Genomic DNA, 17,102 nt, shown 5'->3' with positions numbered 1-17,102 from the left:
TGACCAAATAGTAGCTACACACGACTCCACTAGCCTGAAAAAAAGAGCTGCTGGAACTTAATGGAAATTTTGTAGCTTAGAGATGTTGGAGTTCCAAAAGAAAAAGAGAGAGAGAGATACAGGGAGGGCAGAAGGGAGGAAGGGAAAAGAAATGGAGGGAGGGGGGAGAAAAAAGAAACATTACATACAGCAGGGAATGAAAAGGGCAACCACTGACTTATCAGAAACAATGCAGGCTAGTAGACATCTTTAATGGTATCTTTAAAGTGCTAAAAGAAAAAACTAAAACTGTCAATCTAGATTTCTATATGCCACAAAAATATCCTTCAAAAATGAAGGTGAAATAGATATTTTCAGATAAACAAAATAATTAGTATAAAATTCACCAATAGGCAGCAAGCACCCACCTTATCCTGTTCTACTTATGACACTGTATGGTAATCGCCTAGTTTTATCTCCCCTACCAGCCTACAGCCCTGAAGCAGGAACTTCAGCTTGTTCACAACTGCGTCCCTTGAAACTATATTTTGAATATGTGGTTGTTATTAGCAATCCATAATTTATCTTACAGCATGATTTAGTGGCATATTCTCAGTATTCCAAACAGTTTATAATTTTGTGAGTAATAGCTTTTAAAATATCCCTTGTCATACCAATGGGGGAGAAAAAAACCCACAGACCAGTAAAACCACCAGGTTTCTATTAAACTTGTTGTATTTATTAATTCTTAAAAAAAAAAACTTTTTTTAATTATAAGAAACCTTATTTCTTGTTTAACATTATGATTATAGAACATACTCTGTATGATTCTAATTCTTTTTTTTAATTTCCTTTATGACCCAGCATACTGACAATTCTTACAAGTTTTGTATATCTGCTAAAATAATGTATCGTTTGCAGTTTTTGAGTACAATATTTTATGTGTTTGTTAGATAAAGACTGATAATTACATTTTTTAAATATTCTGTTCTTACTGATTTCTTCTGTCTGCTTTTTCCATTAGTTACTGAGAAAGTTGCATTAAAATCACCTACTATAATCATGAATTCACCTATTCTTGCTTATAGTTTTATCAATTTTTGCTTTATAAACTTGAGGCTTATATTTATACAGATATACTTTGTCCTATAGGGTAGCTATGAGTCGGAATCGACTCAACAGCACTGGGTTTGGTTGGGTTTGTTTTATAGAATTGTTGCATCTTTGGGTGAATTAAACTAATATTATAAAATAACGCATTTGATTTTTAGTAATGAGTTTTTCCTTTTCCCATCCTTTTTTCTTTCAACTTTTATATTTAATGAAATATATACCTCTTTGACGAAACAACAGTATGTAGTTTCTTCAAAGGCAACAACAACAGCAACAAAAACAAAACAGATTTATGTCTTCAAGGACTTAAGATATTAGAACTGTCAGATACAAGATACAAATTAACTAGGCATAGTCTATTTTAATAAGCAAAGGAATGAATCAGAAAAATTAGCAAGGAATAAAAAATTATAATTAATTATCAAACATATTTGAAAAAGAAACAAATGGAACATCTATGAATAAAAAATATAACTTAAAAAAACTGCATCAAACAGTTAAAGGAAGAAAAGATACAGCTAGAGAAAGCATTAGTGATTAGAAGATACATTTGAAGGACTTACCAGAATGCAGCACAGGAAAACAAGAAAACAGAAAATATAAAAGAGGAAAAACTAAAGAAAAGGGAAAGGAGGCTATATTTAAAGCACTAAAGACATAATTTTCCAAAATTGATAAAAGACATGAATCCACAATTTCAGGAAGTACAGCATACCCCAAGCTGAATTAATAAAAAGAAAGTCAGGCCTACTCTCCAGATAAAAAGATGCAGAACACCAAAGACAAAAATAAGATTATAAGAGGCGGCAGAGAGAAAATACAGATCTTCTACCAGGCATCCACAATCAGACCAACCCAACCAACAGTGGAAACTAGAAGACAGAAAAACAGTATCTCAAAGTGCTGAGAAAAAAAAAAACTGTCAGACTAGAATTGTGTGCCTAGCAAAACTCTCTCAAAAACAAAAGCGGAATAGAGATGTTTTCAGATGCCCAAAAACCTAAAGTTAAGCACTAACAGATTTTCAATAAAGGAATTTCCACAGGATAGTTTATGTTTCATGAAGGAGGGAGCTGATCCTGGAAGAATGGTCTGGAATGCAATAATGTGATGAGCAAACAAAATGCTAAATAAAAGTACATTTGTGCAGTTAAAAAGAGAACAGAGATAGAGTACAAATCAGAATAGAAGTGACTGGAGTTAAAAGTGCACTAAAATCTTTCTATTGTCTGAACAGAGGATAAAGGTTTGCTTAATTTTAGTCTTTAAACCTGCACAGTAAAATTTCAATACTAACTATTAACGAGAAATAAAATGTATAAGTTTCAAACCAGTAAAGAAAAAGAAACTGAATAAGGAAAAAAGATGAGAATAATACACAAAAAAAGCATGAAAGGGAAGCACAGGAAAAACAGGATAAATGAAAATCAAAAATATCATAGTAATAGAAGCAAGTCCAATGACTGTAAATCAATAATTCCGATACAAAGTCACCAGTTAAAAACAGAAACTGTCGCATTGAATAAAAAGTAAAACCCAGATATAAGCTGTATACAGTAGACAAACTTAAACATATGAGCATAAACTCATTGCTTCAAAGTCGATTCTAACTCAGTGACGCTACAGAACAGAGTGGAGATGCTCCACAGTTTCCAAGACTGTAATCTTTATGGAAGCAGACTGACACGTCTTTCTCTCATCAAGTGGCAGGTGAATTCGAACCACCAACTTTTTACTTAGCAGCTGAGCGCTTAACCACTGAACCACCAAGGCTCCCTTTCAAAAAGACGTAGAAAGGTTAAAGGTAAATTATGGCAAACAGTAGCAAAACAAAAAGCTACATTAGTGCTGTAATAATATCAGACAAAACAGGCTTCACTACATAATGACAAAACATTCAATTTGCCAAAAACATTAACAATTCTGAAGTTGTCTGAACCTGAAAAATGCCTCAAAACACATAAAGGTAAATATAACTACAAGGAGAAACTGAAAACTCATCTTCATAGTGGACATTTCAATCTCTTAGTCATTTATAAGTCAGGCAGACCTTGGACAACAAAATTAGCAAACTTCTTTTGATGGACATTACGTAGAGTCTTGCATACAACGAGAAGATATGCACTCTTTAAGCACATATGGATTATTATAAAAAAAACTCTTGCTTGTTCTAGGCCTTAAAATAAACCTCAAAAAATTTCAAAGAATCACTATTATAGAACCCATATTCTTTAACTAAGAGACTAACTGTGTTAGAAGTCAATAACAAAGAAATAATTCTCTAAAAATTACATTTTCAAATTTAAAAACATATTTCCAAGTAGCTAACTGGAAAAAGAAAAAATTGATTATTACTATTTATATTGTCTCTGTCCCTTTATATAAGATTATAGTGGTTTCAACTATAGAATCCCTTCTTCAAAAGAAATCTTCCTGAAAGTTTAACATATAAAACAAAATGAATCTAGAACTATTCTGGCTCAAGCAATGGTAAGAAGCCAGGAGCTCATCCTGGTCTGCCTCTCCACTGCTCCTCCCACACATACCCAGAGGGGCCCACTGAGTGCAGTTTGAAAACCTACTACACTGGAAGGATGTAGGGTTTCATTTGGCTTCTGCTGCCTAAATAGTCAACCTAGGCAACAACTGTGCAAGTTGCTTTTAAAGGGATACATTCAAGATGAGACATAATTAACCAAATACAACAAGCAGGCTTGTTCGCAAAGTTGTAGAATTAAAAAAAAAATTGCCACATTTATAGAAATTTGTTTCTAACATGTAACCTTAGGCAAAAATAAAAACTGTTAAAAGAATAAGGATAAGAGCTGACCTTTGTAGAATCTTTTTCGCCTGGGCTTCAGAAGCATTTACACCCAGTGACTTCAGAGCAGCAATTACTTCTGAAGTTTCAATAACACCTTTAAAGAGTGAAGGAAAAAAAAATCAAACTAAAGCATTTGAAGAGATAATGAGAAAAAATTACTTAGAATGCAACAGTCTTAAAAACTTCAAGTTTTACATAGGCCTGTAACCCCATATTCACAACCCAAAACCTAAAAAAGCTCTAAAAACTAAAAGATTTCTTATAAATTTGCCACCAAAATTCACTTGATAGCTGTCTTAGTTTGGGCTACCTAGAGAACCAAAACCAGTAAAGCATATAAATAGATTAGATTTAGAGCAAGGAAATGGATCATGTCGTTGTAGAGGCTGGAATGTCCCAAGTCTGTGGATGAGGACAGAAGATTCTCCTGATTCACAAAGCCACAGGGACTGGTGAACCCAAGATCGACAGGTCAGAGAGCAGGGCTCTTGCTCACAGGCTGTGAGGATCACTGAATCCCAAGAGCAGCAGGCAAGACCACAAGGCTTCTCCTGACTCACATAGCTGCAGGGGCTGGCGAACCCAAAACCAGCAGGTCGGAGAGGAGGGCTCTTGCTCACAGGCTATAAAGATCAACGAATCTCAAGATTGGCAGGCAAGACCACAGGTAGGCTGCTAGCTCAAGCCCCAATAACTGGAGGTCAGACGAACAGGAGCCAGCAGCAGCATCCAGAACAGGCAAAGCCAGAACGTCCACTTATATTTGGATACAGGCCACACGCCCAAGGAAACTCCCTTTCAGTTGATTGGCTACTCATAGCAGATCCCATCATGGGGGTGATGACATACCACATCTCAACAGGAAGGGATCACAACATTATACAACTACCAAAACACTGAAAATCTGGGCCCAGCCAAGTTGACACACAATCTTAACCATCACAATGGCAAAACTTGTCTTAAACTAATGTGAGGTCAATTTTAGTCAATTATTTATCTAATTTAGTGTGAATATTCACATATTTCACTGTTGAAATACTAATGTATATAACTACACAGCACTGCCCCAGAGCACAGTTGGGCTACTACATAACATATCATGTATGCACTGTATTACTTTTAAAAACCCTAATTCTAAATTTCAAAACATATATGGCCCCAAGAATTTCCAATAAAAGACTGTGACTCTGTAATAGATCCTTGATGATATACCCACTCGGAATTTTACAAATTAATCCTGGAGATCTGACTCAGGGGCATGAAAATAAAGCCAACTGACATTTTATAAGGCAACCTTTAAAAACCCAACATATTAAAAATAAAATACAACACCAAACCCTTTTAATAGAACCATATCCTGTGTCAAATAAATCAACTAATACATTTAATATAAGCCTATTATGCATTTCACTCACATATCGCAGGATGTTGTAAAGGAAAAATTAACTATTCCATATTCCTCAAGCTCTAAAGTACATGTCTAATCATGTCACACCCCAAGTCCAAAAAACTTTGATTCCTCTCTTGTATAAAACAAATAGTTGAAGATACTCAGCATTTTGAAATATGAAGACTTTTTTACATAAAAAAAAATTCAATTTTAGTGTCTCCTAGGTGAAAAATACATAATGTCAAAAGACTACAATAAATTCAATCACTTTTAATTTGTATTTTATGAACCACAGCTGCATCTGCATGCATTTATAAATAGCAATGCAGGTATGTGTGAGACATATTATTTATTTAGCCCATAGACAAAGCCCAGTACTCATACACAGAATCTCAGATTCTTTGTAATGACTCCCCGACCAGTAGTGTTCCAAGTTCCACAAGATGGAATTTATTGTTCTTTCCCTTAGCCTAGAAATCAAAGTTATCTTTAGTTAGGAAGCTGGATCCTCTTGCTTATGTCCCATTATAACCTCCAAACATTATACTTATCAATTCAATTTAAAAAAAAAAATTTTTTTTTTTGAGAACCTACCACACAAATCACTATGCTAAATTCTGGAAAGCCCAAAGATTAGTAAAACAACATCCCCCAAAGAGTTTGCCAGATTATATGTACGTACTGGAGCCCTGATGGCACAATAGTAAATAGCTTGACTACTAACCAAAAGGTCGGTAGTTCGAATCCACCAGCCGCTCCTTGGAAACCCTATGGGGAAGTTCTACTGTCCTATAAGCTTGCTATGATTTGGAATCAACTCAACAGCAACAAGTTTGGTTTGGTTTGTATGGATGTATTAATTAGTTAAAGGATATATCAAACTGTGCTAAATGCATGCTATGAAGAGTTATAAATAAATAAAGGAATGAAGTCCAAGAAAGAGTCACAAAAGAGGTACTATAAAAGATAAACAAGAGACTACCACAGAAACGAAAGTATTTCAACAAAAGGTACAGCTGAACAAAGTATACTTATTTATTTAGCAAAGATGTATTGAGGATTTACATATTGTACTTTTTTTTTTATTGAAATCTGGATAACAGGTGCCTTGTGCCATGGCAGTGATTTGGAGGAGTACAAAAGAGATCCTGATGAATTTGTTGAGTTGTATACTTATAATTTATGCACTTTGCTGTATATGCTATGTATCAATGAAATCTTCCCCCAAAACAGTTAGTTGGGGCCAAACTTGATATGCCATATTAACCAGCTCTGACCTTGCCTGGTAATTTCCAAACTCTGCCTTTGTTCAAGCTATTCTCTCTCCAAGAAACTTTCTTTTCACACTTCTGTTTATATATTGGCCCAGCATAAATCTAAATTGATTGCACCTGGTACAATTAAGCTCTCTGCATATCACTACTACAGCAATTATCATAGTCTACTTTGAGTAGGGCTATGTCCACGGCAATATACATCTATTCTTATTCTACCCACAACTGCTTCTGAAGAACTTTAACACACTTCCTAGCACACTGGCTCACATATAGTGCTCAAAAACCATTTGCTTGTTTAAACTAAAATGTATTAAGTAATCCTTACATAAAGAAGCTAACAATTTAAGATGTAGAAAAAAATTAGTTAATTCAATACAAAACATAATGAAGTCCTATAGACCAAAAGAGAGAATTAATGTTGACTTTAATTATATGTCCCAAGCTTTCACTGAGGAGATGGGCTTTAGGTGCACTTAATGGAATGACAGTATTCAGATAGATGGAGAAGACTTTCATTATTCCAGTTTTATAATTCCATGGAGAACTGAAAAACACCCCATACCTGTGTCAGTGATCTATTGTTGAGTAAAAAACCCACCAAAAAAATAAAAACCCACTGCCGTCAAGTCAACTAACCACCCCAAAATTTAGTGATTTAAAATAAATGTATTTGATTATGAGGCCTGAGTCTGAGCTTGGCTCAAATGGTTGGTCCTTCTGTCCTTGCCTGGGTCACTCATATGAATTCCGTAATATGGAAGTTTGACTGCAACTGGAAATCCAAGATGGCTTCACACACTTATCTGTCACCACAAATGGGGATGTGGAACAGCTGAGGGCTAAATAGGCATCTCTCTCCCCATGGTTCCTCTAGCTGGGTAGCTGGACCTCTTTTCTGGTAGCTCAGGCATTCAAGAGAGAGCATTCCAAAAGGACAAGCCCCAGTGTACAAGTAATTACCAAGCCTTGTTAATGTCCTAATGGCCAAAACAAGTCGAACGGCCAAGCCCAGAGTCAATGTGGTACAGGGCACGTATCCTGTGAGGTCCGGTTCACTGGGATCACTAACATAACAGTATATCACAATACCACAAAGCAAAATTACTTAAACTTTCAAAGCCTTAGTGTTCTCATCTATAAGATGTAGCTGTTGTAAGGATGGAAACCCTGCTGGCATAGTGGTTAAGTGCTATGGCTGCTAACCAAAAAGTTTGCAATTTGAATCCACCAGGTGCTCCCTGGAAACTCTACAGGGCAGATTCTACTCTCTTATAGGGTCGCTATGAGTCAGAATCAACTCAATGGCAATGGGTTTAGTTGTTTGACTGGTTGGTTGTTTAAGGATTGTTTGAAACAAAAATAAGACATAAAAGGTAAAGTACCAAGAACAGACATGGCAGACAGAATAGTCTAATAAATGTTAGTTCATTTCCCACTCATTCCTCAATTCCCAAAATATTCCACCCGAGAAAGAGCCTTAATGATAAAATAATGTTTAATGATTACTTCATTCACACATTTTTTGGCTGAATGGGAGCATGGACTCAGATGCTTCTTGGTGAGAGAAGTTAAACAAATCAGTTCAAACTGAGGCTTGACTACTTCCAGCTAGTGAGTTGGATAGTGCACCAGCTTGCATATATCCACACGCATGCACTGACTGCCATAAGGCCTAGAAAGCCTGGGGGCAGGAGGAGGTGGGACAAGGATGGAGTGGTAAAATTGGAATCTTGTCTTCTCTTAGTGTTTAGCACATATAAACATATGATGAACTGGGGGAACTCCAAAAGGAACAAGGGTGTCGGAAAGGATAAGATGGAGAAAGGTCTAAGGCAGCGAGCCAGTCCAGTAACAGGATTATGGGGGGAATGTTGGCTCTGGGGGTCAATAAGCCACCTAGTACCAGAAACTGTCCTACCCCAGCCACCCTGGAAAGCATTTGTACATTCTGGGAGAAGTGGCTGCAGGTAGTACATATGAATTGAAAAGGCTGTACTTTGAGGTCCAAAAGATTTTGTTATCAGACACCCCCCAGTTTAGGCATGGCAGAGAGGGAGGAGGTATTCTCTTTCTCACCCCTAAAAGCATCCTGGCTGAGATCTACATAAAGGTGGTTGGTGGTTTCAAATCCCCAACCTTTAGGTTAGGAGTCCAGCATTTAAACCACTGTGCCACCAAGGCTCCTACCATAAACAATAGTGGCATTAAATTTTAATGAATGGTATTCTAATCTCACTGATTATCTGACACAATGGATTTTCAGCTTCACTAACGATGATCATGGTGGTAACGATGGATAACAAAGTGAAATTCCAGAATAGCAGTGGAGTGGAACCATCAGTCCTCAATCAGCCACAAACCATGAGCAGATCTAGTTAAAAGATATTTGTATGTAACATCCCCAAAGCTTCTGGAAACTACTTGAGTAGGAAGGTCCAAAAGAGCTAAACTTCGTGCTAGAAAGTGAAGAGAAGCTTGGAGTACTACAACTTAGCTACTAAGGGAAATGTAACTACTTTTGTACTCTGAGGTTGCTAAAGCCTGTGACATTCAGGTTACGCTTTGTTTTATCTAAGAACCCATCAGTAGAATCCTTTCATCAGTGGAAACCTTCAAGTAGCTGTTCTGGTACACTCAGAATTTTTCAATTAACAAAAATTGGACTTCACACAACTTAAAAATTAACATATACATTTCTTAAATAGGGTATAAGTAAGTTCTAATACCCATGTACATCTACCCATGGAGGGTTAACCACATATGGATACAGAAGTGGTATTCTACGCTTAGGTTTAGTCTCTCTGACTTAAGAGTTTGTTGCAAAGTGAAATGGAGTATACCTCTCCTCTGCAAATCAGCATGGATATTGCTTGGCACACAGTATGTAAAAGACTGGAAATATCCTAACAAACAATAGGGGAATTAGATAATTCATGGTTACAATCAGAGTGTTTCACAGCCAGTAAAAATTAAATTTGTGAAGAACATTAAATGACATGCAAATGCTTACAATATAATGTTAAAAGAAAAAAGCAGGAAGCCAAACCATACATACATTTAAGGATAGAGAAGGAAACAAAGAGAGAAATCAAGAGCCAGACAGAAAGCCTAACAGGAAATACAAAAATATACTAAAATGTTTAAATTTATCTCTAGATAGCAGGGCTACAGGTACCTTTTACCTTCTTTCAGGAACTTTTGTTTGTCTTGTCTAATTTTCCTGCAACGAAAATAGTTTCATAATCAGTGAGAAAACAATACATGTAATTTTTTAAATTACCATGACACTTTCAGCTCACATACTGGGAAGAACAGAAAGGCCTACTCACTAAGTCAAGAAGCTTTAAATTCAGAGGACACAGACTTCTACAAAACTTATTTTATTAAAAAGATAGTACCTGCATAGAAATTATAATACTAATAAATACAGTTTATGTATTCTTCTTAGAAATTAAAAAAAATTACTGCTAGACAAGTATCAGAAATAGTTGCATCTTTGATAGTAGGAGAAATTTATAGACTATTCTTTAGTACTGAGTTATTATTCAAGTTAAGCTTACTGTGGATTAAAAAACAAGATAACACACCATCATTATTTGTGTCCAGACTATTAAATGCCAGCTTCATTTTTTTCTCATGGTCTTGAACGTACTGCACAAATTCTTCAAAGTCCAATTCTGAATCTTTGTTGGTATCTCCAGCTTTAAAAATTACCCACAAGAATGAAGAAATTCATTGTAGAGATATATAATGAATAAAGGCACTACGCTATGCTAACATTCGCACGTTTTGCTCACACTAATTATGATTTCCATAAGCATCCATTATCCTAGCTTTTTAGTCATAGCTACATGGCTAAGTAGTTAATAAATTTTGCAATTTGTACAATACTAGAATCGATAACCACCATGCCATTCCAAATACTTATGAATCTTGCCATTTAACAATTCAAACACATTAAGTACTTACCTAAGGTAAACAATGAATGTCAAATACCATGAGAAATATAAAGATTCTAAGATACATAGCCTTTGCCATCAAGGACCCCACAATATGTTAACCATTAACTAAATGAGGTAAAACATGTGAAATTCTAGGCTATTCCACAGCTTAATAATTTGAAACCTAGCCTTACAAAGTAGGCATGTATGTTCAAAGCTTACTGGGACTTGTGCTTTTTAAAATAAAAAAAATGATAATCATAATTAAAAACACACACACATTATATATATTTTCAGCAGAGTCCTACTTCAAAGGCACAGACCATCTCTTGTTCATCTTTGTGCCAGCAATGCCTACCATAAAGCATGGTAAACACAGATCCTTAATAAATATTTGCTGAGTATAAAAAGAAACCCTGGTGGCGTAGTGGTTAAGTGCTACAGCTGCTAACCAAAAAGTCAGCAGTTCGAATCCACCAGGCGCTCCTTGGAAACACTATGGGGCAGTTCTACTCTGTCCTATAGGGTCGCTATGAGTTGGAATCAACTCGATGGCACCAGGTTTTTGGTATAAAAAGAAATACTGTGAGCTGGGCACCGGACTAGTTGTTAGGGACTGAAAGACAAGACGATACAATCCCTGTCCTGAAAGGAGGTTACAGACCAGTTGGAACCACTCAGAAAACCAAAGAGAACATGTCGGGTGACATAACGGGAATGTGTTCAAAGTACAGTAAAGTTTAGGGGATTCAGGAGAGCCTTCACAGAGGTTCCTGCTTGAGTTGAGACTTGCAGAGAAAAGTAGGCATTAGCTCGACAAACAGGAGAGGACATTCTAAGACTGTGCAGTATTTGCAAGCAAGCAATGTGTTAACTAGAAAAACACATTAATGATGATGATGGTGGTGATGATAACAGCCGGCATTTGTTGAGCACTTACTTCTAAGGACTTTTCATGGATAAATTCACTTAATCCTCCTAACAACCCTAAATAGTTCAAATTTGCTAAGGACAAAATGCAAGGGATAAAAGTAGGCAACGTCTAGTAGGGAGAGGAGAGATGATGAGAGAATTTATATGTCATGAAAAAATTTTCAAATTAATTCTGCAGGTTAGTGTTTCCCAAAGAGTGGGATGGATGCACATGGTGCTCACGTGGAAAGTGTATAATATTAAATCACAGTGTAAGAGAATTACTCCTGTTTCAACTATCTTTCAACACTTTTAATTACACCATGGAGAAATTCTGTTTGGTGCTAATATGCCTCAATACTTCCCAACTTTTAAAGATAAAAAAAAAAAAATCAGTATAAGCCTCAGGCTTGACTTCATCAGACAATATAGTATTTAGCCAGAATTTAATGTGTTTTCATTGTGTTTATTTTATGCTTACTTTTAATCTACGAGTTTTCCATTTATGGCAGTGGTATAAAGTTTTATTTTAAAATAAGTTTCTTAACATAACAAATGAGTCAAATAACTTAAACAACAGGTAGATAACAGGACAGTCAGTTCTTGAATGCGGCCAACCTCACGGAAGTGGTAAATACTGCTGTAAATGATAGTGTGCTATGGAAGAATTTTGAGCAGAAGAGAGTACCACAATCAGTGTTAGAAAGGTCATTCCAGTGATACACTTTGATGGAAGAGAAAGAGAAGATAAAAAATAAAAAGGTCAGTAATGAGGTTACAGCAAAAATCCAAAACACAAATGAACTTCTGAACTAGTACAAAGATGGTAGAAACGGAAATAGGGAGAGATACAAAAGATCTTTAGAAGGTGGAAGGTAACTTGATTACTAACACATAAGGGGTAAGGGAAACAGAGGAATCCTCAATTCTGACGATGCATGCTATTTGGTTTACCAGGTATATGACTGCTGTTGTTAGCTGCCATCAAGTCTGCCCCCGACTTATGGCACCCCATGCACAACGAGATTGGACCATTGTGATCCACAGGGTTTGCACTGGCTGATTTTTTAGAAGTAGATCACCAGGCCTCTCTTCCTCATCTGTCTTAGTCTGGAGGCTCTGTTGAAACCTGTTCAGCATCATAGCAACACGCACACCTCCACTGACAGGAGATTCAGTTTTTTAAAAAAATTAAAATTTTCCTTTTTTATTGTGATGAGTGTATACATAACAAAAAAAATGCCATGTGAACATTTTTTACATGTACAATTCAACGAAAAATTATTTTTAAAAAATAAACTTTATATCACTACCATTAATCAAAAGTAACTACACACAAATTTACCCAACTAGAAAACGGACAAAAGATTTGAACAGATAATTCAACAAAGAAGATATGTTGTTAGTGCTGTGGAGTCAGTTTTGACTGACAGCAACCCCATATGACATAGCAAAACTGCCCCACAGGGTTTTCTAGTCTGTAATCTTTTTTTATATATAATTTATTTTTATTTTTGTTATTATTGTTGAGAATATATAGGCAGTAATCTTTACAGAAGCAGATCACCAGGTCTTTCTCTTGTGGAGCTGCTGGATGGGTTCGAACAGTCAACATTTCAGTTAGCATGTGAGCACTTAACCATTGCACTACCAAAGCTCCTTAAAGATTAAGGAAAGGTTACATCAGCACATGAAAAGATGCTGGACATTAGTCAATAGGGAAATGCAAATTAAAAGCACAACAGACACCATTGCTCATCTGCTAGAATGAGTATAAACCAAAAGTCACATGTTGGCGAGGATATGGAGAAACCAGAACCCTCATACACTGACGGTGGGAATGTAAAATGGTGCGGCCATTTTAACTGAAAAACAGTTGACAGTTTCTTAAAAAGTTAAACGTAGAATTACCATATGACCCAGCAATTCCACTCCCATATATCTAATGAGAGAAATGGAAAGATCCATCCATACAAAAACCTACAAGCAAATGTTCATAGCAGCATTATTCATAATAGCCAAAAACTGGAATCAATCCAAATGCCCACCAACTAGTGAATGGATAAACAAATTTGTGGTACAGCCATACAGTAGAACATTATTCAGCAATAAGAAGGAATGAACTGCTGATACATGCTACAACATGGCTAAGAATGGGTTATGCTAAGCTAAATAAACCAGACACAAAGAACTACATATGTTTGATTCCATTTATATGAAATATCCCTGAGAGATCGCGCTATTATACTGCTAGACTGGCTCTTGGAAGCCTGGAAAAAGTAATAATAGCCCAAACTAAAATAAATAGAAATATCAGAACTGATATGGCAAATACAGAAGGAAGGGATCAAAAACTCAGAGAAAGGGGTACACTAGAGTGGATATACTACTACACAAGGACAGAAAACTCACCACCTGGTAATGATCTCCTGGAGGACCTGATGGTCTGTTTACCAAAACAAAAAAGGAATGCACTAATAAGCAGAGCACAAGTACAGGCAGTCCCCAGATTACAAACGAGTTCTGTTCCTAAGTCTGTCCTTAAGATGAATTTATGCATTTAAGTCAGAATGGTTAGGTACGGTATCTAAATATCAGTTAGTCAAATGCTTGTCTTAGTATACGGGGTACCTTTATATGCACAGAAAACCCTGGAGGCATAGTGGTTAAGAGTTTGGCTGCTAACCAAAAGGATAGCAGTTCGAATCCACCAGGCACTCCTTGGGAACCCTATGGCACAGTTCTACTCTGTCCTATAGGGTCGCTATGAGTCGGAATCAACTTGACTACAATGGGTTTGGTTTTTGGTTTTTTTATATGCATACAAAACATTAAAGAAAGATTCCCAGTTTGGCTAAAACATCTTTAACATAATAATACAGTAATAGTAATAATATTTTGATGTATGTCACAAAGTAGTGCCCTTGGTTGTCCTTATAAACCACTGTATGTACCTCAAATTTTTAATAGGCTTTACAGGGTTGGTTCGTAACTATGGGTCATACCTACATCTGCTGTTAGTAACCTGGAGACTGCCTGTATTGTTAAGAAGCTCAGTGGTGACTAGTCTTTGTAAACTAGGGATGATGGTAGGAGATTCTGGAGATGCTGTTACAGCACTGGGCTCCCTGATACCAATGGGGATGATAAGATCTCAAAATAATAGCAGCCAAAGGGCAGCACTTAACTATCAGAAGCAAGGTGAGTATAATTATCATAATGAGACAGGAAGTGTGACCGACCAAAAGCTAAGGATATTACTAACAGAAAACAGCATTCCCAGGAGCAAGAAGAAACGTACAACCAACAAAGTTATTGTTCAATCTATAAAACCAATATAAATCAAGGATAGATGGCCAGAAGGATTAGAGCAGCCTAATAAAGAATAATGATCCCTTGTCCAATTCCCTGACCTGATGTTCTCAGACCTGGAATCTACTGAATGAATGAGAGGCCAGGTTTTCCGGAGGAAGAATTCTGCAGTGCCATGGAAAATACCCAGGAACATGGCCCAGCTCTTCCCCAGACTATGGCCATTAATTTGAATAGCAAAATATTAGGGCAAGGGAAATATCCAAATATTCTGAGGACTATCGGACATGGGCTCTGAGTTGACACTGACACCTGCATACCTACAGCATCATCATGGCTTCCCTGTTAGATTTCTTCCCTCTGCCTGGGCCATTCCCTTTTTTATCTGGCTAACTCTTATTCATTCTTCAAGTCTCAGCTTATATATTATCTCCTACTGAAAGCTTTCCCTGACCACTGCTGTCGAGTTGATTCTGACTATAGTGACCCTATAGGACAGAGTAGAACTGCCCCATAAGATTTCCAAGGCTATAATCTTTATGGTAGTAGAGTGCCACATCTTTCTCCTGTGGAGCAGCCTGGTGGGTTAGAACTGTCGACCTTTTTATTAGCAGCTGAGCGCTTAACTACTGCACCACCAGTGCTCCCTTCCTTGAAAGATGCCCCCTAAAGACTCAAGCTGTATTAACTGCATGTCCTTTGTGCTCCCACAAGTGCTGCACACTATTAAAATTATCAGTTTATACCGACATAAGAAGAGACATACAGAGACTAATGGAATAGAATTGAAAGTTCAGAAATAAACCCATACATCTATGATCAATTTATTTTCAACAAGGGTGCTAAGTCCATTCAACGGGGAAAGAATAGTCTCTTAATAAATGGTGCCGAGACAACTCAATCTCCACATGCAAAGAATGAAGCTGGACCCATACCTCACACCATATTAAAAAATCAGTTCAAAATGGTGATGGTTTCACAACATGGTAAACATGTCATGACTGTAAAGCAAAGTTGGATATTTCTGCAGCAGAGGAATTAATAAAGGGGGAGCCAGACATCTTCTCTCACCTTTGAAACAATCACCTGTCTTGTCTACAAAACCTGGCTATAAAGTGAGGGTAAATCTCCTTCCCTTGTCTGTCCCCAAGACTAAATAAACAGGTGAACAAATGGTTTGAGTTTTTTAACAAAAAAAAAACTAACAAACACAACAAAACAAAAACTCACTGGTAGAGAGCAGAAACCAGTAGGTACTATCTGAATATTGTTTAGCACTGTTGGGTGGGAAATAGAATATTTTTTTTTTTCTCATCATATTCTACCTAGTTTAAAAGTAAAGACTCCCGTGTTGTTGTCCTTGTTGTTCGACTCATGGTGACCCCATGTGTGAGACATCCCTAATTTAAGGAAGGTACTAAAACAATCAGCTGAAGTGTAAACCCATCAATCAAGGTCTGATTCCCCATAGATCCTTCAGGCAAATGTCAGAAAGAGGGAAGCTCTGGGGCACCTGTCTATGCCTGTTGTTTAAATAAGACCCTGAAGCACCCTTCCCTGGGCTTTAAACTTCCTGAGAGCTGAGACTTTTTACTTCTGCATTCACAAGGCTAACACGGCCCCTTGACACTCTGTGTGGGCTCAGTAAATGTTCAATGAGTCATCAGAAACCTACTCAGTATTCCCCCAAAAAAGACCAGGAGAAGACGTTTGTCATTGTCACTATTTAAGAACAAAATTTAAAACATGTTTCCCTGGGCTGCATTATTCTGTGTGACGGGCTCACACCCACCCTTACTCTGGAGATTTTGAAGGGAGCTCTGCAAAAGGCAAGTTTGCCCTCACCTTCTATCCAACATCTCTCCAGACTCCCAATGCCGCACTCTGTGGGCCACTCACCTGCCCCGAGCCCACGGTAAACCAGGAACCCAAGCCTTTCAGCCCCTGCTGGAGCTCGACGATGTCCACCACCCCGTCCCCGTCCTGGTCCAGCTCATCGAAGAGGGCCTCGTAGAGGCTTTTATGATTGTGCTCCTGGCAGGCCAAATGCGGCAGCATGAAGCCCCGGAGCCAGCGCAGCATGGCCCCTAGGGCGCTGGCCTGCGGCGGTGGGGACCACTCAGGTCACCTCGCCTCCGAGTCAGGGCGTCCCGCCCACCGCAAGGAGCACCTGCTTTCGCCTCAACGGCGCCGGGGCTGCGCAAGACCGCGCCGTCAACGCGGCTGTGGCAACTGTCTGGTGGAGCTGCAGAGGTCTGGAGCCTTGCAGGGCGAGGGGAACCGCGCCCATGGACTCCAGGGGGCCGCAGAGAGGACCTCCGGTGGAGCCGCGGGAGCGCCGCCTCGTGGGAACC

At 37.7% G+C, this 17,102-nt stretch overlaps 1 protein-coding gene across 1 annotated transcript in view; it reads right to left on the bottom strand.

Moving 5' to 3' along the window:
- Positions 1-16,830, bottom strand: part of LOC100661817 (mitochondrial adenyl nucleotide antiporter SLC25A24-like) — a 28,045-nt gene extending 11,215 nt beyond the window's left edge. Inside the window, exons 1-2 of the mRNA XM_064279976.1 lie at positions 16,648-16,830; positions 3,923-4,014 (exon numbers count right to left, since the gene is read on the bottom strand). Of these exons, the coding sequence (XP_064136046.1) occupies positions 3,923-4,014; positions 16,648-16,830 (275 nt within the window). The remainder of the gene's footprint in view (positions 1-3,922; positions 4,015-16,647) is intronic.
- Between the last annotated feature and the right edge of the window lie 272 nt (positions 16,831-17,102).

The sequence above is a fragment of the Loxodonta africana genome, chromosome 3 (genome assembly GCF_030014295.1).
Source record: "Loxodonta africana isolate mLoxAfr1 chromosome 3, mLoxAfr1.hap2, whole genome shotgun sequence".
Lineage (NCBI taxonomy): Eukaryota > Metazoa > Chordata > Mammalia > Proboscidea > Elephantidae > Loxodonta > Loxodonta africana.
Note: the sequence above shows the minus strand (reverse complement) of the source record. Positions and strands in the feature narration are given on the sequence as shown.